Source organism: Carassius carassius, chromosome 28, assembly GCF_963082965.1.
Source record: "Carassius carassius chromosome 28, fCarCar2.1, whole genome shotgun sequence".
In the NCBI taxonomy this organism is placed as follows: Eukaryota; Metazoa; Chordata; class Actinopteri; order Cypriniformes; family Cyprinidae; genus Carassius; species Carassius carassius.
In genome coordinates, this window is record NC_081782.1 from 12,136,473 (window position 1) to 12,162,518 (window position 26,046).

The window sequence follows — 26,046 nt, forward strand, 5'->3', positions numbered from 1 at the left end:
CTTTGAAACCTCAGTAGATGTATATCCTTATGATGTTGTCAAGACAGCTTTTCTAAAAAATATAGATTATCTGTCCATATTTATGCTGCAGCATATCACCAGTAAAACAATGCTGACACTGAAGAACAAATTTTCTGCTTTTGATTATTTCCTTAGTGTGCATACACACACACACGTGTGTGTGTGTGTGTTAAGCATTTGAGTCAGCAGAAACCTTTATATATATATATATATATATATATATATATATATATATATGCATTGAAGAAGATAGTTTATTGCTGGCACAAATGCTTATCCAAGTGCTACAGCTGGTCTTCAGCTGTTCCTACGAATAACTGCATGGCAACTGTTTATTCCTTCCAGGACAAAACAACATTTATGTGGAAAAAGCTTATATTGAAGATAAAACACAGTACCAAACTGTTTTTGTTAATGAAGATAAGATATAGGTCAGTCAGTCAAATATAATGAAAGATGGACAATCTTTAATCAATATAGTAATTGAGGTAAGTGTTGCCAAAGCACTTTCATGGGAGCTGCAACCAGCTGAGGTCATCAGATCTGTGAACGTAGAACAAAATCCTGTATTATATCCTCCAAACAGGCTTCACTTTTGAAATGCATGCCAATAAATTCAAAAATAGCTTTTGAATTCATAGTTCTGGATAATGGATACAAAATGTGTTGAGGGTTTGTAACTTATTGATACTCACTGCGCCTGAGCCTTAGTGATCCTCTCCCCCATCAGTAACATTTCTGCCAACCTTGCGACAGCAGGGTCAAAGTTCAAGCTGGCAGCTGCAACAACCTCTTCATTTCTGGATTATAATATAAACAGTGATGAATGAAAAGCGCTCCTAATTTCAAGATATAAAACATCTGACTGACTTTTAAGGCTTCTTCATGAACTATTAGCTTACTTGATATAAAATGCCAAGAATTTTCTTTCCTCTGTGCTTCCTTTGAAAACAATGTCAGTGTATCCTTCTCCATAGCCTAGAATAATTAAAAAAGACGAAGAGTTAAAATGGTTTTATTAAAAAATTATATTTGCTCTGAGAAGGGATATTTATCTTGGAATGATCACCTGTATATCGGATACTTTTCGCCAACAGCATGGTCCAGAAGTATGGCACAGTATTTATCACAACGTGCTGATTCAGCATGCTTAAGCCTGCGATTCTTCCTGTTGAGGACCGCAACCACATATTTTACACATTACCATATATACTAGAGGAATGATTAACAGAAAGAACAGCAGAATTGTTTGGTAGAAATGTAAAAGTCCTGATCAGTTTAATGTGTCCTTGTTTAATAAATGTATTAAGAGTATTTCTTTAAAAGAAAATCTGACTGACCCCAAAGTTTTGTATTTTTGAACATTCAGAATCTGATTATTATATCATGTGGTACCGTGAGCTTGCGCCAATTGCCAGTGTCCAATATTGACTCTCTTATGGCCAACCAAAGGAAGTGGAAAGGACACCACATCTCCAGCAGCAAAGACATCAGGAATGTTTGTTTTCATGAACTACAAAACACAGTTATCATAAAAACGGCTATATTTTTAAAATTAAAGTGTTCTCTCTATGGGATACGAAGGCTGTTACCTTGTCAACAACAACAGCATTGCGGGAATCAATTTCCAAAGATGTTTCCTTAAGGAAATTAGAGCTGGGAATGACACCTTTGAAAGAAATATAAATGTAATTGTTAGGAAAAAATGTCTTTGTTTCAGTGACAACAAAAAAAATGCTATGGCAAAATTGTTTTTGTACATACCAATGCCCACAATTACAATATCCGCTGGAAGGACTTCACCATTTTTCAGAACAACTTCCTTAACCTAAACAATTGTGTTAGATAGTTTGTTTATGATGCACTGATGTCAGCTCTATGATTGTTTAGAAATGCAGTAATATGCTTCTTCTTACCTTTCCGTTTTCACCCCGTATTTCAGCCACACCATTACTTGTATAGAACTTCACGTTTTTTTCTTCCAGCATCTTTAAGAGGAGGTTAATTACTTGTGATTGATGGTGTATAGCAGTAAATAAAGAGACAATGAAAATACCACAATGTTCTCTGACCTGCATTGTCATTTTTCCAATATCTGGACCTAGTGATGACTGGAAAGGAAACTTACTGCTGCCAATAACAGTGACGCTGGCTGCCTTGTCAGACAGATAAGCTGCTACTTCCATTCCTGATAATTGATAAACGAATGTCATAATTTGCAATAACGTTCATGAAAGAATACTTTGGTTTTTTGTATACCTATGAATGAAGTTCCAACAATGATGGCCTTGTTGCCGGCACTCATTTGATGAATTTCTTTGGCATCCTTATAACTCTCCAGCAATTTTACATTTTCAAGTTCAGCTCCAGGGCACTGTAGTGGTCTGGCCCTAAAAACATAAGTACATAATTCATTGGATTCTGCATCCAGATAAAAGGTCCATATGTCTATCACTACATATGGTGCTATGTTTTATTTATGAGACGTTTATGTAAAAACAAACTATGATCTAACCTGCCACCTGTAGCAATCAGAAGCTGGTCATAGTGTTGGTCAGTGCCATCACTGAAAGTCAGAGTTTTAGCTTTTGTGTCAACAGATTTTACCTTTTTAGGGACAAATTATTGTTAATGCATGTCATCCCAGAAATTCTACTAGGAAAATAAATAAAAGAAACTCACCTCTTTTTTAGTCCACACATCAATTCCATGCTCTTGAAGGAAATCATTCTGTCGTAGCAGCACCTTTTCAATTTCAATGTTCATTGCCTAGAGGGGTCCGTGAACACACCACAACTTCATTAACAGTGAACAAGAAACTACTCTAGATTGTAAATTCAGTAAGACAATGGGGTGCCATTAAAATCATATAATCTAGCTTTGCTTCATCTATGGTCCATGGATATCAACCTTGCTAAGCTTGGTTTTATCAAGAGGAAGCTGCTCATCTTTGGTAACCATTATAATTCTCCCTTCATAATCATTCTGACGAAGGGTTTCTGCACACTGCAGTGAAGCTGGACCTGTAAAACACAAACACACACAAATGTTTCACTGCCTACCATGACAGACTAGAGGCCTACAAATGTATTCAGGTCACGGTGGACAGACTTGTATGTTGTAATTAAACTTTACTTAATACATTTAAATGTGTATGGAACAATGAAACATTTAGCTGAACTTGCTTTCAATTAACTTAATAATGCATTTTAGTAAAAAAATGTATGAAAAATGTATGAAATGTATGAAAAAAAAAAAAAAAGAATTTGCTGACCCCATGCAATACACCATATAACCTCTAGGGGGTGATGAACATCCAGAGATGAGGTGAAAGGTATTATTGCATAAAATAAACATTTAATATATAAAGGTTTGATAATGTATCAATTCCTCACCTCCTCCAATCAGAACAACCGTGTGAGTTACTCCAGGCACTCTACCGCTCATTTTCTTAACACGCTTTTTCAGTTTCTAAGAATGCAAAAAAATTACAAATAAAAAGCAATTCATAAAAAAAGCAATTAATCTTGTAGTGAACCACAAAATAAAATCATGATGGTATGAGACTAACCTTTTTATCAGTGGTCACATAAACTTTACCATCCTCAACTTTGACCTTAACAGAAAAGGAAAGAAAAATAAATAAATAAAAAGATAAAGGTTTCATTCATAATATATGGGTAATTCCATTAAATACAATATAAACTGTAATATATATATATATATATATATATATAAATTATTTCTTAAGTAACATTACAATACAGTTTAAAAAAATTAAAGTTCCAAAAACTAGCTGGTTTTTGCAGTAATGCCATAAACAAATTCCCAAAAGAACCTTTAAGTAAGCAGTTTTTTAAACAAACCATTATTTTTCTTAATGTGAAGAACATTTTAATAATCTGAAGAGGCCTTTTCTACCAAGGACCTTTTGTAGAATAGAAAGATTCTATGGATGGTAAAAATGATTTATGGAACCTTCAAAAATAAAAAAAACTTTAAAAAACTTTATTTTTGTAAAAGTGTATTCAGTCCTATATTATGTAATCATACTTTGTATTTAGGCAGACAATCCAGTCCAGGAAATTCTTCAATATCTCCAGTTTTAGTATTGAAACACGCTCCATGAAATGGGCAACGAACTCGATCTCCAACCAATGTACCTACAAGCATAACACTGTTTTTATGATCGTTGGAAACACAATGCCACTATAGACTTGAAAAAATAAAGGCAATGTTAACCGATAGTTCACAAGAATGACAAAGGTGAAGGACTCAAAATGATGAATTGAAGAAACAAAACATGCTTTCATTTTACAGAGCTACTGTAAGTAAACATAGGGCAGGGTTATTTATTCTGCTGTTTTTTCATGAGACTGAGTAATTATAAGACTATACTCTACCTTTGATAAGTGGGGCACCATAATGACTGCACAGACCACCCACCGCAGTAAATTCTCCATTATTGCGCACCAAAAGGATTTTATTCTGGTCCACCTCAACCTCTTTCATTCTGTAGGACAAACACATGATACTACATTAAAAAAAAAACTGTATTCTGTTTTGTTTTCAAATATATAAATGAATTAATACAAGCATACAAGTCTCAAGTTCTTTTTTCGTTGCAAATCAAAAATACTTACTGTCCATCCTGCAAATCCGACTCTAAACACACCATCTCCGTGATCTCATCACACTGCTTTGTTTCCATTGTTGTTGTTATTTTTCTGTTTAAGGAATGCCAGTAATAAACACGAGAACGTAACAAAAGTTTTCACTGTCCAACAGGTGCATTTCAACCATTAATATGTTTATTTCTACCTTTATACAGCAAAGCAGTCTGGTCAATGAGCTGCTGTTGTTCACCTTCAAGACTGGAAGTGAAGTTCAAGTGCACAGAGTTCACCGCTCAACTGTAAAACAAGATGCATCGCTAGGGAAAACTGCGCGCGTTACACAAAAGAGTGTACATGAGAAGTAGAATACAGCTATTCATTTTTTATAAGGAAAGCGCATTGACACCTGCCAGTTACTTCTCAGAATTCTGAAACAATACACCCTGTACTGAAATTACATTTAACACAAGACAACACGATAATGCTAGACATATTTGTATTAGTATTATACGCTAATGTTGCTAGTATCTCGCGTCGCCCTCGCGTATTTTATCCTTTTCCTAATTTCTTACCCGTCTAGACGATATTCTCAGGTTCGCAAACGGCTTCCTGTCCGTTTTGTTGCAGTCCATTCAGGATAAACTAGTTAAATCTCTGACACCTCATCGTGACACAGCATCGGCGAAGCTGTGAGCCAATCAGCGCTCGCGGCGGTGACATCAAAACGCGCGAGAATTTATTTGACAATATGTGTGTTGTTGTCAAAACAATTAAGTATTTGAAGAGAGAGAGAGAGATTTCCCAATTCAAATTCGAAATTCATAATATTTATTTATATATTTATATTTAGTAATTTATCAGAGGCTTTTATCCAAAGCGACTTACAAATGTGGACAACAGAAGCAATCAATTGTAGTATTGAAACAACTACTATCAGATCCAAAACTAAAAGCTAAAACTGTATAAATACTATACACATAAATTAAAAAAGAATAATTAAAAATGACACATGCATACAACAAAATAAAAGGAAACTTAACATTTAAATGAAAAAACAAAGCTAAAACAATTCAAAATATTAAAGAACAAAAGATAAAAGAGTATCAAACATAGGTATAAAAGCCTGCAATGTGTTTTTCTAAAAAAAAAAAAAAAATACACACAGAGCTGTGGTCCCCATAGATATATCTATCTAGGGTGGTTTCAACAAAGTTGTTGCCAGGCAACACACAGAAGTAAACAAAGGTGTTTGTCACTTTGTAGTGTGATTTACAGTAGTGTAGTGTAATAACGGCTTCGAACGCAGCTCAACCAATCAGAATCAAGGACTTGTGGATCAACCATCCGTCTTATAACAAACAATTTTGATTACGGTGTTGATGGTGCAGTGGATAAGACACATGCGTTTGGTGTGAGAGACCCGGGTTCGAATCCACTGTGATAAAAGCGTCAGTTTAATGAATAATGTAATGTAATGAACAGAACCACTAGATGTCGCTCGACGCCACTGGTTAGACGACGGAACCCCCTGCGACTTTTAGCAATTGAACTCAGTCTATCATTAAAACACACTTTTCAGTAGTTTAATTTTTCCACCGTATCCAAATCTGTGAACACATGCATCACATACGAATTATGAAATTCCATGTCCACCTAATCTCAAATTACTCTCTGGTGGAAAAGACATTTTAAACATTACTTAGATTTTTACTACTGAATTGACCGTCTCAAGAACCGATCAGCTGCGAACTCTTCTTGAAGTCTTCTGCAACGATTTATTAAATGAAGGTCAACAAATGAGCTTGTATTGGTTTAAAATAAATGTACTATTATTATTATAATTATTATTTTGAAAAGGCTATGTAACAATTAAAAGTTATGTATAAGACTGTTAAATATAAGTCTTTTTTCAGACAGATGGAATAAGGAAGTCTGGAGAAGCTCAATGGCACATCAAAAGTAAAAGTCGTTGAACGCACATAAACGCTACCACAGAGTCGTTATTATGAGAGCGAATTTATATATATATATATATTTCACATTCTTTATTCATCAGTTTGCAGATGTAGAGCTGAAGACACCGACCGACAGCTTAGATTTTCCCTTCTTGCCAATATTATGTTACGAAATCCCCGCCGATACTACATCTCCCACAATTCAACTTTGACAAAGGGGGCGGGACATAGACGCAAGGAAAAGCACGGCTGAGGCGCTCATTTGCTCAACCGCGCCTCACGATGATTGGGCGGGGATTCTCTTGTTTGGTTATTGTAAAGGAGAAAAAGTTACACAAGCGTCACGATTTTGTAACGCACACTTTAGCTACTATATAATTGTGGCCACTCGTTACTGAGCCACCAGTGTCTGCTTAGCTTTACATCGGAGTGAACAAACCGAGCGCTGAATCAAAGAGCTTTGTTTTTTTATTAACAAAGATAGAATAATCGATAATTTTTTTTAATTATACAAGGACTCTACCAACAGTCTTATATATTTGCATTACTGAAAGTGAAAATGAAATAAATTTCAAGCAACCGGGATGCAATTTTAATTTAAATAACAGATAAAACGCGTAACGGGTTTAGGTCTAGACGGGCTCGAGAGATTTGGCTAGTGACAACAAGATAGAAGCGCGCGCTTAAAATATGGAGTTGAATTCAGTGATTTTGACCACTGGGTCTTCGGTAGGCTTTTTCAAATTAGTAAACTATGGAGTCGGCAAACTTCCCATCCCCGAGACAGCTCAGAGGAACGTCTGGAAATGGAAAAATATCTCCACGTCTTTCGTGCACAGCCTCCTCACTGGAGTGTGGTCCGTGCTTTGGTGAGTGTCAGAATTCCCCCACATGTGCATGGAGAATGCATTGTTACACACCCATATATTCCTGTTTGGACTGTCTGTTGATGTCTTTGTCAGATTCTTTGAGAATTTCATCCAAGAGTAAGATCTTCTCAGCTGCCTCTTTATGTTGAACGGATGTATTTGAACAGATATGGCTGTTTGATAACCAGCACACAGACGACACGTTTACCCCAATTGAAGATTTTAGCTATTGTGGTTTAAGTTAATGTGCCAACTACCCAACATCTTTCACAAATGTGGTGTATTTCCATTTTAAAAGCCATTCCCTGATTGTAAAACGTCGTCTGTGTTGTAGTTTTTGCATGCATCCCCAGATGGCTGAGGATTTGATAGAAACATACTCCGTTTTCTCTCACGCCTTGGTATCTGTATCAATCGGTGAGTATAAAGCTTTATTATATACGTGTTTTATGGTGTTATTTTATTTATTTATTTAAATTTTTTTGAGAGCGGGTGTGTAGACATTAATGCCCGTGTGTTACAAGCGCACTCCTGTCATGTGCAACAGTGCCCACACACTGCCCACTCAGTAATTGGATGTAACTGGGTTAGACTTGACAGGTGACCCTAACATTACTTGATAGATTGGTACATCGAATAAATACTTAGAGCTTACTCACTGGTATTCAACAACTTCCTAAAAAACAAAATTGGATTATTTTTGTACCCTTGGAGATTTCTGGTTTCTTGTGGTGTTCCTGTTCAAAAATGACCAGCCTTTTAAAAATTACTTATATATTTCTTGGAAAGCTGTATAATTACCCAATATTAGATTCAATCTTTTATCAGCTTGGTTTCTTTCGCACAGGTTTTGTGTTTATTTTTTGGAACTGATTAATCACAGGCCTACTGGTAATAAGTTCCAAAAAGGAACAGAAAACCTGACTAAAAGATTGAACCCAAGATTTTGTGATAATATAGAAAAATGACAGATCTACGGTAGAAGTCATTTTCAAAAGGCTGGTCATATTTGATTGGGAACAACAATTTACGTATCTTCAGCACAGCGGGGTTAAATGTATGACAGGAATACCATGAATAAATACTTTAGAATCTATTATTTTCTTTACATTAAAATAATGATTTGTTTTCTTGCATTGCAGTTATAAGACTGTGACATGAAACTTACAGCAAAATATCCAGCATCACAGAAACTGGCTGCATGTCATTCCTCTTGGATTATTAGCTATTATTTGTGTATTGTGCTATTATTTTACGTCACTCTTAAATGTTGCACAGTTAACTACAATGTTTATATCAGCCAAAAAGTAGACAATTCCCATTCAAACTGCCAAATACCAGAGATATTTTAAATACTTGGAGGAAGCCCACATGCATTTGGCAGAAATGTTAACTATAGCTACAGAATGAATGGCTAGCTTTATGATCCGTCCCAGGCACGAGTGCTACCCCCAAGTCACGTGACTCTTAATGAATAGGCCTTTACTTTTAATTTTTATACTCTTTTACAGTTTATATAATTTTTTGTATTTTTTTTATACAGAATGTGTTTTGCTTATCGCTATATAATATATGTCCATAAAAAGTGAACTGCAAGGCACATGGGTTTGACATGCATATCAGCCAATTTATAACTCCACAGCTCTTAAATTTGTGGCTTTTAAAGTCTTGTTTGGAAGACTGAGGTAAACTTGCTTCTAATATGACTCATTAGACAAAAAACTAAGTTTTTTGAGTTTATACGTTCATCCTGCAAAGGAAAAAAACATTTTTTAACGAGAATGTTTTTTATTTTTTATTTATTTTTTTTGTAAAATATACATCCTTGGATGTTATGGCTTGTTTTCAGAAAATGAACATTGTCATAAGTGTAATATGAACTATACACATGGAATCCGGAAACAGGCGTGTATACTGAAAATGCTCATCAGCACATTTATATGAATTAGGTCTACAATATGGAGCTTCATTTGCTGTTGGACTGCTCTAAAATGCAGTCTCCATGGAGACCCTCATATTGGGAGATGGATATTAATAGCTCTTCGGAAATGGCATCTTGGTAACCAACATATTTGTTGACATTGGGCCTGTTGCTTGGAAAAACCTGTTGAATGACCCACTGTTGGACAGATACAGTGTTAATTAGGGGTGGGCGATATGGAAAAAAAATATAATATCACGTTTAATAAAATAAAAGAATAACAAAGATACACATTACAACTACACATAATAAACAAATAAAATCAACAGTGCCCTATTTTCAGGTACAATAGGTTTATTTAGCAGGAGCATTCAAGAAATTGAATGAACAAATATAAAAATAAAACTCTATATAAACTGATTCCTAAAGCGACTGTATTAAAATAAATTTCTTCAAAGTAGTGAGTGATTTTTTTTTTCTTTGTGTTTTGTTGTTTTATTAACGTTAAAAAGGAATGCCCCCCCCCCAAAAAAAAAAAAATTGTCTGCTGTCTGTCAATTGTCATAGTTTTTTATTTTATACCACCATTTACTCACTCAAAAGTGGTTTTAAACCTGAATGATTTTCTCAAAATATCTTCTTTTGTGTTCAGCACAAGGAAGAAATGAATACAGGGTTGGGACAACGTGACAGTGAGTAAATAAATGACAGAAATGAAATTTTACGGTGATCTATCCCTTGACAGTAATGACAGTAGGCTGCATGTTTTTAATAGGCGTACTGTCCCTTTAAGACCTTCACGCATCTAATATACAGGCACGTTTACGTATAAGTCTGATAGAATGATAGAATGTACACTGTAGCACAATACTACGATATTTTTTCTAAAGCAGATTGTGGAGACATTTTTATAGTCATATCACACACCCCTAGTGTTAATATGCATTTTTTTGTTTCAGGGTACTTTATATATGACTTCTTTGATATGGTTATCAACCAGAAGATCAGTCATTTATGGGAGCTCCTTTTCCACCATGTAGTGGTGAGTAGACGCAAAGCATGGTATATATAATTTTTTTTTTCCAGAAACCTAGACTTAACTGCTATATAGGTAAATCATGAAACATACCCAAATTTAAAAGCTATTTTTAAGACCATTGAGATTTTTGTTTTTGACAGTTAAGCACATTTTCCACCAAATACTCATTTCTGATGCTTCCAGATGTGTTTGCCTTTTTGAATATTTTCCATTTCTATTAATATCAAAAGTCTTATTACCTTGCATTCTTATATCCTAATACTGTAATGGATAAATAGTTTTTTACTAATTTATGGTGATATAAATCATTTATAAAAATTGTATTATTAACATAACATATCACTACTTTTTGCATTCCAGCAATAACAATTTAAATGGTTATTGTTTAATTTTCATGAATTTAACATGAAATAGTACAATAAATAATAAGAATTAAAAGAAAGCCACTGGCTAGTTGTGAAGGAGGTTCTGATTGTAAACAGTAACATCATTCCAAGAGCTGTTTCTGTATTACTCGTCCTTTTCAGTGTATTCAAATAGTCCAACCTGTCTGACCACCTTGTATTTGCCATGTTTGTGGTTTGACATATTTTTGGAAAAAGGTGGGGTTTTAAGGTCAACAGAAGTTAAGCTGTTGAAATAGATTAAATACTTAAAATAAACAAGTCAATATTGAAGCCACTGAACAAGTCTTTTGCATTAACTCCAGTGTATCTTGTTTTGATGGATGAGGAAGGACAATGTCTGAACACTTGCATTGAGTTCAGCGGGTTTTCTGAGCTTCAGTTCTTTTGGGGTTCTGTGGCGTCACCACTTGGTAAAGTAGCCAGCTTCATTCTGTGGTTCTGTTGTTCCCTCTTTTCTTGAGGTTTCATTCAGTAAATTGGCTGGAAGGAATATGCTGCCAGATTCTTAAAGGAACACTCCACTATTTTTGAAAATAGGCTCATTTTCCAACTCCCCTAGAGGTAAACAGTCGTGTTTTACCGTTTTCTCTTCTGTAGTTACAACGTATACTAAGCTGACGGAAAATTTAAAGTTTAGCTTTTCTAGGCCGATATGGCTAGGATCTATACTCTTATTCCAGCGTAATAATTAAGAAACTTTGCTGCCGTACCATGGGTGCAGCAAGCGCAGTGATTTAACGCAGTGCCTGAAAATAGCCATATCGACCTAGAAAGTCGCAACTTTTAATTTTTACGGTGGTCTTAGTACACAATGTAACGAGTTTTAAAAAATTTACATTTTTTAATTTTCTTTGGTCATTTTTGAGCGAGATGCTAATGTTCTAATTAGATTCAGTGATTTATGCTAAGCTAAGCTAAAAGTGCTACCGCCAGACATGGAGATCTGATGAATGGATTCAAAATAGGTAGACCTAAACTAGGGAAGTAGGAAAATGAGCCTTTTTTCAAAAATAGTGGAGTGTTCCTTTAATGGCACTGTGAGAAACTGTCAGACCCTCTCATATCGACCCCATCTCGTTCTTCCCCACTGTTTATATCATGAGCCAAACTGTAATAATAAGAGAAGCTTTGTTTTAGATTTGCTCAGTTTTAACGGAATGCAGACTGTCAACAAGTAAAGGCCTTTTTTGTTGCTGGATCAGGTTGAATTGAACGTCTGTCATGCCACACCAAAAATGCAATTACGATGTTTTCTTTTCCAAGAAATTAAAACGTCTATGGGGAAGTGTTTGCAAAAGCAATTGGGAGGTCTGTGGAAAGCCTTTTTGGACTTAAAAGATCATTGGAGCTTTAGATCATGTGATCAACATGGGTGTGGGCATCTTGCCTCACCCTATCCAGACTATGTGTAGTTTTCCCTTCAAGTTTGATGCATTGATTATACAACCCGAATTCCGGAAAAGTTGGGACGTTTTTTAAATTTTAATAAAATGAAAACTAAAGGAATTTCAAATCACATGAGCCAATATTTTATTCACAATAGAACATAGATAACGTAGCAAATGTTTAAACTGAGAAATTTTACACTTTTATCCACTTAATTAGCTCATTTAAAATTTAATGCCTGCTACAGGTCTCAAAAAAGTTGGCACGGGGGCAACAAATGGCTAAAAAAGCAAGCAGTTTTGAAAAGATTCAGCTGGGAGAACATCTAGTGTTTAATTAAGTTAATTGATATCAGGTCTGTAACATGATTAGCTATAAAAGCTTTGTCTTAGAGAAGCAGAGTCTCTCAGAAGTAAAGATGGGCAGAGGCTCTCCTATCTGTGAAAGACTGCGTAAAAAAATTGTGGAAAACTTTAAAAACAATGTTCCTCAACGTCAAATTGCAAAGGCTTTGCAAATCTCATCATCTACAGTGCATTACATCATCAAAAGATTCAGAGAAACTGGAGAAATCTCTGTGTGTAAGGGACAAGGCCGGAGACCTTTATTGGATGCCCGTGGTCTTCGGGCTCTCAGACGACACTGCATCACTCATCAGCATGATTGTGTCAATGACATTACTAAATGGGCCCAGGAATACTTTCAGAAACCACTGTCGGTAAACACAATCCGCCGTGCCATCAGCAGATGCCAACTAAAGCTCTATCATGCAAAAAGGAAGCCATATGTGAACATGGTCCAGAAGTGCCGTCGTGTCCTGTGGGCCAAGGCTCATTTAAAATGGACTATTTCAAAGTGGAATAGTGTTTTATGGTCAGACGAGTCCAAATTTGACATTCTTGTTGGAAATCACGGACGCCGTGTCCTCCGGGCTAAAGAGGAGGGAGACCTTCTGGCATGTTATCAGCGTTCAGTTCAAAAGCCAGCATCTCTGATGGTATGGGGGTGCATAAGTGCATACGGTATGGGCAGCTTGCATGTTTTGGAAGGCTCTGTGAATGCTGAAAGGTATATAAAGGTTTTAGAGCAACATATGCTTCCCTCCAAACAACGTCTTTTTCAGGGAAGGCCTTGTTTATTTCAGCAGGACAATGCAAAACCACATACTGCAGCTATAACAACAGCATGGCTTCATCGTAGAAGAGTCCGGGTGCTAACCTGGCCTGCCTGCAGTCCAGATCTTTCACCTATAGAGAACATTTGGCGCATCATTAAACGAAAAATACGTCAAAGACGACCACGAACTCTTCAGCAGCTGGAAATCTATATAAGGCAAGAATGGGACCAAATTCCAACAGCAAAACTCCAGCAACTCATAGCCTCAATGCCCAGACGTCTTCAAACTGTTTTGAAAAGAAAAGGAGATGCTACACCATGGTAAACATGCCCCGTCCCAACTATTTTGAGACCTGTAGCAGAAATCAAAATTGAAATGAGCTCATTTTGTGCATAAAATTGTAAACTTTCTCAGTTTAAACATTTGCTATGTTATCTATGTTCTATTGTGAATAAAATATTGGCTCATGTGATTTGAAAGTATTTTAGTTTTAATTTTATTAAAATTTAAAAAACGTCCCAACTTTTCCGGAATTCAGGTTGTACACACTGTAATGCAAATTTCAGAATAGGGAATTTTTTTCTCATATGCTTATCAAGGCACCTTTATTTTATCAAAAAAACTGCAAAAACATGCTATTGTGAAATATTATAACAATTCAAAATATTTAAATATATTTTAAAATGTTATTTATTTTGAAAGCTGAATATACTGCAGTCATAAGTGTCACACAATTATCATTGCTGTCGATGTTGAACAGTTGTGCTGCTTAATATTTCTGTAATGTTAACTATCACTTTTGATAAATTTGAAGTGCCCTTGCTGGAAAAAAAAGTATTAATTTCTTTGAAAAAAAAAATATATATATATATTTTCCTGAATAAAGAAAAGAAGAAACACTTGGCAAAAACTTTTTTACTTACCCCAAACTTTTAAAAGGTAGTGTAGATAAAAACAAGTCTGATTTGAGGTAAAGAGGAAGTCCATGTATGGAAACATTGTAAGTAGTCAATCATTTGTGGTGGAAAAACACTGATGGTGAGGCCTACTATCAACCCAGTTGTGTTGACATATACCAATATAGTAAGAAGCAACAACTTAATGGTTTGGTTGGCTTGTGGGTTGTACTGCTTGGCTGTGACTTTTACGAATGCTGAAGTTTCCAGAGATGGTTCTGTGGAAAGCATCACACTAACCCAATAATATTTTTGGCATCTGGATGACCACAACCCTGCTTTAAATCAGTTTCTCAGAAACTGTGCATCAGAAAGCAAATATCTCTCATCCCCCATTCATTTACACAATTGAGTTTGCTAATTAAAGCCTTCAAGTCTCAGAGGGGGCTGATGTGATCATTTTTGTATTGGCGCTCATTCATACCATGCATGCTGATGTGGAATCAGTGGAAAAAATACAAAACAATGGGGGAGTCCCATGGTTTGGCTAGAGTCTAGCAGGGTGATTGTTCGTTCACCTAAACACAGAAGCCTGAGGTGATTGTATTTGCTCACTGACAGATTTACTTTATCGCAAAAGTTAGGCAGTAGAGTGGTTCCCTGGCAGGAAACTCAATTATTTACAACCCCCTGCATTTTTTTGTAGAACCTGATAATCCTGTTAAAGCTGCAGCTTTCCCTGACTGGTTGAAGCTGCTGTACTCTGGATAAAGCTGTCAGTAACATGAGTGGTAAACAAGTCGATTGTAGTAAGAAAACCGCCCACATGTGCCTGACATTCTCAAGGAGGTTGTGTCCGTAAAACAAAAGATTAGTATAGCAAATAATGATCATCTCTTTGTTTTTGTTTTTTTCTTTGGTTTTTTTTTGTAGTAAAATAAATGTTCCTCTACATTTTATGTGGCTTACTTGACTATGGTGCAGTGGGGAAGTTTCAACCAACTAGTCAATTTGGTGAAGTGAGATCAATGTTTTGCTTTTTTATGTTTTATCACTTTAAAAGCACCACCATTACAACCAAAAACATTCAGACAGACATCTTTGATGTCTTGGGTCTAAGAATGAACCTGAAATTAGTCTGATTATTTAATTTTGTTTTATTTTTCTCTTTTTTTTCTATTTCTTTTTTTTTTCTATTGTTATTTTTATTATTATTTATTTTCCCCCCATATCATTACCTGGCAGTTGTTTTGCTCTTATGAATTTTATTTATTTATTTTTTGTCATTTTTATTATTATTATTATTAGTAGTAGTAGTAGTAGTAGTATTTATTTATTTTTTCCTCAAGTCTTTATCTGGCATTTGTTTTTTTTAGTCTGCTATGAATTTCATTTAATTGTTTGTTTATTATTATTATTATTATTATTTACTTTATTACATGTCTTCATCTGGCAGTTTTTTCAATTTTATTGCCCCCCCCCCCCATTATTTATCATTATGATTCTTACTATTATATATTTTTTTCCCTTAATGTCTTTACCTGACAGTTGTATTCCTATCTCTCTTATGTCAGTATGTTTGATTTACTAAGACTCCTTTTGTATTTTATATTTAATATTTTATTGTAAAATAAATTTTAACCAACTGCTTGCTCACTGACAAATATGTAGTACTTACTACACCGGTTGACTTAAGCAGCTGTTCCTGCATTATCAGTTATAGAGCAAATGATAATGTAGAGTGAATATATCGACAGTAGGTCAAAGGTAAACAGCAGGTTTTGTTCTGTTGGAAGGGAAATGGAAAGAATAAGAGGCAGCGGAGGAATGAAAGTAAAGAATGTGTACGAGTGAGGGAACCACTTTTGGCTCCAGACTGTAGTGTATTTGTGGCTCAATCCCTCCTCCCCTTGCAGCATGCATTTAGCGTTTTCCAGGGACATCTGGTCTACATATGTTCATGCTCCAGGACCCTTGTAGACGTGAGACCACTGAATGCAAACCCCTTTGAAATTTCCTCTATAACCTCTAGACCTAAAAACCTCTCGGTCTTTCTCTCTTCCTCATATTATGAGAAACCTTAATTTGTACTTACTCCAACAAACCTTACAGAACAACACACTGTCTGGGTCAAAACAACCCACTTGTAAATTAAAATCTGTTTCTTTCCAGCAACCAAAACCTAGACAAGCCATTTATATTCTGAGAACTTCCTATTTATATATTTAATATATATATATTTTTTGAGTGGTGCTTCCTTGAATTATGACGTAGCTTCATCTGATGCGTTTATTTTTCCAATGTAGTTGGAAAATATAGGTTAATTTCGCCGTGATCTGAGTGACGATGGCAAATGCAGGAATGCTGCCAAGCTACCAACACTTTTTTCGTTGCGGTGATTTAGTTGAGATTAAGGCCTGAAGGCACACAGTCCTGTTTGATTCAGAGCATTTCAATGCCTCGAGTCTGACATCCTCAAAGTGGATCTGGAGCATCGCCATAGTACGTGTACGGTTGCCACGGAAACGGAGATGTCCATAGCTGTATGAATGATGCCTCGCATGGCTCCCGAATGATGAATGCTGGTTTTGTTTGTTAAAGGGAGGAGGTTACATGCTTTTGTGCTTAAATATATTTTTATCTTTTTTGTGACCTTTTCAGTTTATCAGATTTAACATATCAGTAGTGACCTGGTTTATTTTTATTCCTGTCCAGATGCCGAAAGATGATGGTGCTGTCTTTGTTTTGTCTTGTTTATTTTGGTTTACACTAACAAACTTTGACTCAGTGGAATATTTTAGGAAAGTAGGGTCTAGAGCATGCTTTGGATCTGACAGCCAAATGCATGCAAAATGCCATGTTGTAAGAGCATTTTTCCCTCAGTGAGATTTATTCATTTATTTTAGTGCTTTCAAAATTGGCACGTTAATGCAGGTGATTAATATTTATTGCAGTTAAAGGGTTTGTTCACACAAAAATGAAAATTAGCCCATAAATTACTCACCCTGAAGTCATCCTAGGTGTATATGACTTTCTTCTTTCAGATGAATCCAGTTGGAGTTATTTTAAATGTAAAAAGTGTCTTTGATCTTTCGAGCTGTTTGATGCCACTCAGCAGGTGTTGCACTGCTTCAGTTCATGAGAATTCCCCCAGAACTGCTTCGTTTACAACTGTGAGCGCAAGTTCGATTAAAGTGATTATTACGTATTGAATATGGATATTTTTCTTACAAACACGCATCGATTTGCTACAGGAGGCCTTTGTTCACCCCCCGGAGCCGTATGAGACACCTTTTTTTTTATTTTTATGGATGAGCTTTTTATTACACTTCTCATGGACTGATGCAGTGCAACACCTGCTGAGTGGCATCAAACAGCTTGAAAGATCAAAGACAATTTAAATAACTCCAACTGGATTCATCTGAAATAAGAAAGTCATATACACCGAGGACTTCTTCGTTGCCTTTTTCTCTATCACATTTTAGAAATCATCAGAAATTATATATCAACTGAAAATGTAAAATCTCAAAATTCATCCTTTAAAACCCATTTTATAATCAGACATTGCATTACCATGTAAATGGTACATCAATGTCATGTTATAAAATGTTTTCAGTCATGAATTATAAAAATTTAGGTTTGTATTATGCACATTCAAGTCTATCTTCAAAAACGTGAGTGACAGTTAATTAATAACTTTACTCAATTTCTGCATTTTCCTACTTACTGAGGGGCACAGGTTTATATGACATTTATTATGATGGGTTTACGTGAAGATTGTTTTAAATTCACTTAAATTAGAAGCTGTTACTTTTTGAAGTCCAATAAATGTTCAGATATACTGAACTCTCAATTATACGGTAATGTTGAATAGCTGTAGTCAATGGTTAAATATAAGGGGGGAAAATTATTTCTTAGAGAAATCAGTATTAGTGACTGATTTGATCTGAAGATCGAATGTGAATTTATTACGATATAAAAATATATTTAAATACTTTATTAGTTGGCATTAATTTCAGAACAATGTGCGATTAATTAATTATTTTTAATCGATTGACCGCACATATTTATTTATAAATTTTGATCGGGCAAGGACGCAGTAAATTGATTGAAAGTGGCATTAATGTTACAGAAGATTTCCATTTTAAATAAATGCTGTTCTTTTGATCTTTCTATTAATTGGGGACTCTTAAAAATGTAGCATGGTTTCTACAAAAATATTAAGCAGCACAAATTTTTTTCAAAAGATAATAAGAAATGTTTCATGAGCAGTAAATCAAGATGTTAGAATGATTTCTCAAGGATCATGTGGCACTGAAGAAAGTAGTAATGGCTGCTGAAAACTTAGCTTTGCACCACAGGAATAAATTACATTTTAAAATATATCTATATATATATATCTTTGACCGTGGTATTTATGGGTGTTTTACATACATAGCTCTGCCTTCAGGGTCATGTTTAACCTGTCTTGTCAGGGAGAGGTTATTATGGACGTCGTCCTGACCATGATTGAATAAACATCTCCACAATGCTCCTCATTATCATTTACAAGGGGTGAAGAGGAAAAGTGTCAGCATCTCCTACACTTAATAATCTTATTTTCCATTGCAATTATCCAGTTTTCACTATATGTGACCCTGGACCACAAAACCAGTCTTAAGTGTCAATGTTATTTCAACTTTTTGAAAATCTGGAATCTGAGGGTGCAACAAAAATTCAAATACTTGTCCAAATGAATTCTTAACAATACATATTACTAATAAAAAATGTAGTTTTGATATATTTACAGTAGGAAATTTACAGAATATTTCATGGAACATGATCTTTACTTGATACCCTAATGATTTATGGCATAAAAGAAAAATCGATCATTTTGACCCATACAATGTTTTTTTTTTTTTTTTTTTGGCTATTGCAAAAAAAAAAATAAAAAAAAATACCCCAGGGTTACAATATTTTTAGAACTTCATTAAAACAATTTATTGACCCAATTTTCATCCAGCCACTAAAGATTAATGCGTTTACTTACCGTCTATCGTTTACATAGACATAGATTATATAGACAGATTTCCATTGTAATATTGTAAATGTCATTGTATTATTCATGATGTTGCATAATCACTGATAATCACTTGATTTTAAAAATCATCATTGATTCACGTAAATGTTGGGCTCATAAACACACACTCATATATTCATCACATATTCATACATTTCTTTCCCTTCACTCACATTGTACCACACCCTTTGAGTTCACCTCTCTCAACACCTTTATTTCATACGGTTATATTTCCACATACCCACTTCTCCTGCAGCTTCATGTCATCGTTGATGTAAAAATTACAGGATTTAAAAAATTGTTTTTGACAGGTTTAGGATTGGGTTAGGGGATAAAAAATATTGTTTACTCAGAATAAAAGTAATAGAGGTCTATGGAAAGAAAACGTGTGTGTGTGTTCACGTTTATCTTCAATGAAGCATGTGTCCTCTCTGTTAGTCCACCTGTCCACTCTTCTCTCATCACCTCATGTGGTCTAAAGCCATTGGCATCTGTGCTCTATTTCTCACTGAGCTTCAGTATTCCTCACATGCTGTTCAAATGGGCCTGCTGGCAAAGCGTTCTGAACGAGTTTCAACTGTAACCAGGTTAATTGGTTTGAGACTGTGCTGATTCCACCCCCATTCAGTTCCTCAAGGGGAGCCTTTTTGATCCCATGCCAAATGCCATTTGTGTCTGCCATGTTTTTGTGTGTGTGTGTGTGTAATGGAGAAAGTAGAGACCCTACTAATGATAATTGACCCCGCAGGGAGAGGTTTATGAAACCAAACACACATAGACTTGTAGCTTTACATTTACAACAGGAGAGTAAACCAACAGGCATGTGCTAATGTGATGTTATTATTGCATCATTAATGCTTTTTATGCGTAATTGTATTGAAAATAAAAATGTTGTTTTGGTGGTAAACGACAAAAATAGGCAGGTGTGATCAGCATGTGCTTTTTCATTGCTCCCATGCTTAGGCTTAGCAACTTTAAAGGTGTGTGTGTGTGTGTTTTAATGTCTGCAGAATTATGTTGGAGAGAATTATAATTTTTTATTAATGAAATCCAATTTATATGCATAGCACTCTGAAAGCAGCTTGTATAGCACTTTTTTTGGTTGGTTGGTTTGTTTTGGTTTTTCCCTGACTGTGCCTTTATATGAATCAGATTGCATGAAAAAACAGTCGCAGAACCACTGCATTTTAATCACAATCCAAACAGATACGCTTCATATAGTATGAGCAGTTTTTGATGTAAATTTGATTAGAATAAAAAAAAAAGCCTTTTGTTTTATGCCTTCATTTAGATAGGGCAGTAAAGGTCGACAAGAAGCAAAGTGGGTGAGGTGGGGGGGGGGGGTGATCGGGAAAGGTCTGCAAGTTGGGACTTGAACTCAGGACGTCCGAAGCACAATGGAGCTGTATGTCAACGCACTGCCCACAAATTTAAAGCAAAAACAGAATGGTCGCACCTTATCTTTGTGAAATTATGATACATAAAACATCTGAACGAAGAAAAACAAAAAAGAACGAGCTGAATAAGAATGCATATTCACTCACTGACAGTAGGGGGCGCTTATGGAACAGCAGCGATACTTTGATTCTTTGGTTAACGCTGTAAACAAAGAAGCGTAGTGCTTTTAAGTATGCATTATACAGAAGATGAAAAGAAAATACCATCTAAACTTTTCTGAAGAGAGTCAGTTTCCCTCAGGGATACATTCATATCATTTCTTTATTTTGTGCATTGTGAACAGTGAGCTTGATCTGCCTTCTACAGTATTTTCTCCTCTTTGCGTCCATCTTCAGCATCTCTGGTTTCTGTTAATGGCGGTTTACAGTGGGTTTATTTGGCCAGATAAAGAATCAGTTATGTGTTATTAATAGTTCTCTACCCATTATTCAGAAGTGTATGCAGTTAACAGGAATCTCCTCTCAATTCATGTCACTGTGCATGTTGCTTAGCCTCTTATACTGGTATGCCGTTTTTTATTTATTTATTTTTTATTCATGTTGTGTGCGTAATTCAAACCGGTATATCTCCCAGCACTAGCTTTTAGTATTTTGTGTAAACTGGGATTTTCTGAGCACAGCATTTAATCCAAACAACTTGTAAAGGATTAACGTCATTATATACACTACCATTATAATATCACTTATGCTCTGCAAGGCTGTTTTGAAGGTAGAAGGTTTGAAAGGACAGCATTTATTTAAAATTTTAATTTTGTAGCATTATAAATGTCTTTACTGTCACTTTTTTATCAATTTATAACATCCTTACAGGACAGAAGTATATAATGAAACTATACATTTAATCAGTATGTGTGTTCCCTGAGAATCAAAACCATGGCCTTGCCGTTGCAAGCGCTGTGTTCAACCAGGAGCTATCACTTAACATAAAGCAACATGTTATGTGATGTATATGAAATGAAGACTTTGCTCTTTTCCTGTCAATGATTATGTTCTTGTCAAGGCTGAGACAGAAGTTAAAGAGTGTTTTATCTCTTTATTACAGTCGCCATTTAAATATTACATATTGTACAATGTTGAGTATTTGCTTTTGATGTCGTTGACTTGAGAAACACCTATTGACCTCATTTTGTGTAGGAGACAGTACTTTGCATTTCACTTCCAGTAGCAATACAAAATATGTTCATTCACTTAAGTCTCATCGGGCTATTATAACTTCCATGTTCTGGACGGATGTTCATGTCACCTTAAGGAGGGATAGGGTCTTCTGAAGATAACAGGTTTGTTTGTGATGTTCAGAGCTTTATCCAGCTTTGTGTTGCGTAAGTAGAGATCTTGACCTCACCAAAGGAAAGACAAAGTGTTAGCCAAAGGTCAACATCCTCTCAGTCATGAGACTGTGGACACTCAAATCTTATTTTGTAATCATGCATCTTCATATTAAAAGGGGCCCTTCACTGCAATCAGAGAAGAATTAACCGAGAAAATCATGTTTACAGAGCTTTTAAATCCACAGACTGGCATTTTGGAGGGGGGCATTTGATTGCTTTATAAAGTCAGAAATATTTCTCAGCCTCCAATGTTTCCTGTAGCCTGACTGTAGACCTCTTTTAGACACTGTAGACCCAACTCAGAAGTGTTTACAGTCCAGATAGCTGGATGGTCAGCTTTTGTCATGCTTTGCTTTTATGAATGGAGCATACGTTACACATTCTAGAAGTATGTTTGGATTTCAAGCTGTTAAACCCCATCAAACCCATTTACTTGCCTTCTTTAAACGCACACCAGGGGCTTTTGAGAGAGGTATGTGTCAGTAGTGTTAATGTGAATAACAGTACTGGCCTTATGCAGGACCAGCTGGGTGTCATGTGAACGGGGGTTGCATTACAGACTCAACCGGGCAATCACTTATGTCCTGTTACAAAAGGAGTTATGTCAAGGCAACGCCACACGGTCATGTTACTTAGTATTGGACTGTCATGTAACTGTACCTTTGTGCTCACTGTCAGACTTATACCTGACAGTTTGCCAATGTACATGTTTCATAAACTTCAATAAAATTATGTAAGTTAGATAAAGTTGTATAACGTTTAGATTTATAATTGTTAGTTACTTTAAATATTACATGGTTGAGGTCTTAGTAAATATTTTTTTTATTATGTTTGACTACGTTTCGGTTAGAGACTCGGTTAGAGAGCTTTTGATGACATGCTAGTTTAGATTAATCTATGCAATTTTTGCTTGTTTTTGTAATGTTAAGCATAGACTGCCGCCTAGTGGAAGATCGTAAAAATGTTTCAAGATTTCCTTTGGATGAAAATGGATCAAAAAGACTTTAAACTTTCCATAAAAAAATACCTTATCGGTAAATAAAAAGTTCGTGATTTAATGTTGTTCCACTTTTTTAAAGAGATGTCACACACAGTCAGTCACAATTTTCACATACTTTAGATGGCAACTTTAGATGAGTTTGAACCGTTGAACTCCAGCTGGATTAGTGTGTCATGGTGATGGCTTTGACTGTTGTCATGTTGCATTTAGGACTGATCAACAGAGCCTTTGTATTCCTGTCCTCAGCCTCTCCCTGCTGTTATCAGATGATACAAAACACTCTCATTTGTTTCTCGTCGCCTCACAGCAGATAAGTGTTGAGAAGACGAAAGAGTTGCTGCTGAAATTAAGCACATTAAATAATAAATCTGTCCCAAACTATTCAATATTAAATTAAGTATTATATTATATTAAATACTAGCCAACATATACACTGTAAAAAGTTAAAATCCCTCCGAAATGTAGAATACTTGTTTTTATCAGAACAGATTTGGAGAAATGTACCATTTCATCACCTTCTCACCAGTGGATCCTCTGCAGTGAATGGGTGCCGTCAGAATGAGCGTCTAAACAGCTGATTAAAAACATCACAATAATTCACAAGTAATCCACACAACGTCAGTCCATCAATTAACGTCTTGTAAAGCACTGTGTTTGTAAAAAAAAAAGTCCATCAGGATGTTTTTCAATTTTAAACATTGCTAAAATATGAGTCCTCTTTCCATAATAATTGATTTATTTTTATTTTTTGGGTGAATTATTCCTTTAAAGTTTTCCTTGGTCAATATTTTAATGCATTGCTGTTAATCAAGCCTCTCAATTTCTTTTGTTTGCAGGTGATCACCTGTTTCGGGATCTCTGTGTTGACCTGTCGGTATGTGGGTTTTGCCGTGGTGGCTCTGTTGGTGGAGATCAATTCAATCTTTCTGCACCTGAGGCAAGTGCTCCGCATGGCCAGCCTGGCCAAAAATACATTTTACCGCGTCAACAGTATGATCAACCTGGGCACCTATGTAGTGTTTCGCATCAACACTCTGGCCTGGATGACCCGCTGGCTGGTGCTAAATCGTGACCTCATCCCCCTAATCAGCTACACCATCGGCAGCGTGGGTCTGGCCATCATGACCGTCATGAACATTGTGTTGTTTTACCGCCTGATGAGAAGTGACTTCATGAAGTCCAGCCGCGAGAAGGATGTGAGGAAAGAGAAGGAGAAAGAAATGTAGGGAGAGGACTCCTCCCACTCCAGCTTCAGCTCCAACCAAATGCGCTCTCATCGCCACCATTCCCAGACTTTCGGGAAAAGTTCCTTCCAACCCGCTGACTTCATTCCTTTAACACCTGATTATCGACTAGATCAAAATGTACTCATTTTAAAGACCTCAAGCTGTGCTAAGATTATGATGGCTGTTGTCACACGTTTACAGTTGTCTGACATGGATGACATATATTGACACATGCAACTTTATGCTCAAATACCACTGCATGATTTATACAATGACTCGAAACATTATCAATTCTAATGAACTAGATCTGTTAACTTTAATCAAATCATATGCTACCCCATGTAATGTATACATTATCTTTTAAATGTAAGCAAATATTCTGCTCAAATAGGAACTGCATATGTGGGATTAAAAAAATGGAAAGAATATATATATATATATATTCTTTCCATTTTTTATATATATATATATATATATATATATATATAAGTTTGGGTACCTCATATCATCCTACTTTTATATAGTTTTTAAATGTACAGTTCACTCAAATTCGATTGATCTGTTGCCCCTTAAGAGGAGAATCTGAATCTCGATGCTGGAGTCTTCACCGCGATTATCAGGTTTAAAACACTCCTGCTCTTTCTTACAATGAAACAGAATGCGTTTGAGGTTTGAAATCTGACAGGACTTTCATTGCACAAATCATGCCTGTAGATGGCACCACACATACACACACACAACACAACAGAGACCTCATGTTAGCTTATGCTAATACTTAGTCTATAGTGATGCGATGATTAAAGCAGCACTGATATTGCTTTAAATGAGCTGAACTTTTTTTTTTATAATCTTTGTAATTGTTTATTTTTGTTTTATTTTATATATTCGTAATTTGTGTGTAATTAATATCATTGATTACTATGGTTGGAGGCATACTGCAAAAAAAAAAAAAAATCACTTTAGAGAGCAAAATGAATGGCGGAACACTGTCTTGTGCAAAATGTTGTTGTGATTTTGTTTGTTGTTAAAGAAGAACGGTCTTAGTCAGATGCACTAAAGTAAAGGCATTGTTTTGTTTAGCCTTATTTCATGTACTCAGTGCCATGGATATTGTAGACTGAATTCTGATTATTATTGAATTATAGGCAAGAGTGGCCCGTCTTTCCGGTGGGAAAGTTGACGCACTGTAACCGCATGTAGCATCACCGACTTGTGCCACAAAACTAGTTTTTCAAAGCACCAAAGTTTATTCATAATGTTTAATTGTTTTAATCTGGTGTAGCCTACTCCTTCCTTATTTTTACTGTTTGTAAGATGGCTTAATAATTAAGTAAAAAAAGCTACTCATGTTAAAATTATTACAGGAACTTGAAAGCAAGTTAAATATGGAAAAAATATAGGCCTACGGCAACGGATTTTTATTTTATTTTTTATAACTATTGGCAGCTTCATATCGAGTCTATGTGCTTGTATATGTGGTTCCTTAATTAAGTAACTGGTATCTGTATTTAAATGTGTTTAAAACGAAAAGTGTACATTTTAGTTTTTGAGAAAAAAAAACAATGTGACTTACAACATTTTAAAGATCTTTTCAGCAATGCGGTTGTCCTTCACTTGACCGTGCAATTCTGTACAGTGTTTGAAAGATAAGCTACTGTTGTATTGTGGATCTGATTTGTTTGAGCCTAGTGTTGCAGTGTTTTCCAAAGCCATAATTAAAAAGGGGAAAAAAATGACAGCTGGAAAAAA

The 26,046-nt window shown here is 35.5% G+C and overlaps 2 protein-coding genes across 2 annotated transcripts; one reads left to right on the forward strand and one right to left on the reverse strand.

The window, feature by feature from the left end:
* Nucleotides 1–352: 352 nt before the first annotated feature.
* On the reverse strand, nucleotides 353–5,362 carry aifm4 (apoptosis inducing factor mitochondria associated 4). The gene is made up of 20 exons (XM_059515122.1): nucleotides 5,210–5,362; nucleotides 4,843–4,934; nucleotides 4,665–4,747; nucleotides 4,425–4,534; nucleotides 4,075–4,184; nucleotides 3,593–3,637; nucleotides 3,417–3,492; nucleotides 2,932–3,044; nucleotides 2,704–2,790; nucleotides 2,537–2,628; nucleotides 2,281–2,411; nucleotides 2,094–2,209; nucleotides 1,938–2,009; nucleotides 1,786–1,849; nucleotides 1,614–1,690; nucleotides 1,417–1,534; nucleotides 1,091–1,189; nucleotides 924–999; nucleotides 717–821; nucleotides 353–564 (listed from the first exon to the last, which is right to left on the reverse strand). The coding sequence occupies exons 3-20, from the start codon at nucleotides 4,730–4,732 to the stop codon at nucleotides 531–533; spliced, it is 1,593 nt and encodes a 530-aa protein (XP_059371105.1). The 5' UTR covers nucleotides 4,733–4,747; nucleotides 4,843–4,934; nucleotides 5,210–5,362; the 3' UTR covers nucleotides 353–530.
* A 1,512-nt stretch (nucleotides 5,363–6,874) lies between these two features.
* LOC132107956 (TLC domain-containing protein 2-like) lies at nucleotides 6,875–24,594 on the forward strand. The gene is made up of 4 exons (XM_059514329.1): nucleotides 6,875–7,461; nucleotides 7,796–7,878; nucleotides 10,342–10,424; nucleotides 23,908–24,594. The coding sequence occupies exons 1-4, from the start codon at nucleotides 7,283–7,285 to the stop codon at nucleotides 24,295–24,297; spliced, it is 735 nt and encodes a 244-aa protein (XP_059370312.1). The 5' UTR covers nucleotides 6,875–7,282; the 3' UTR covers nucleotides 24,298–24,594.
* Nucleotides 24,595–26,046: the final 1,452 nt, after the last annotated feature.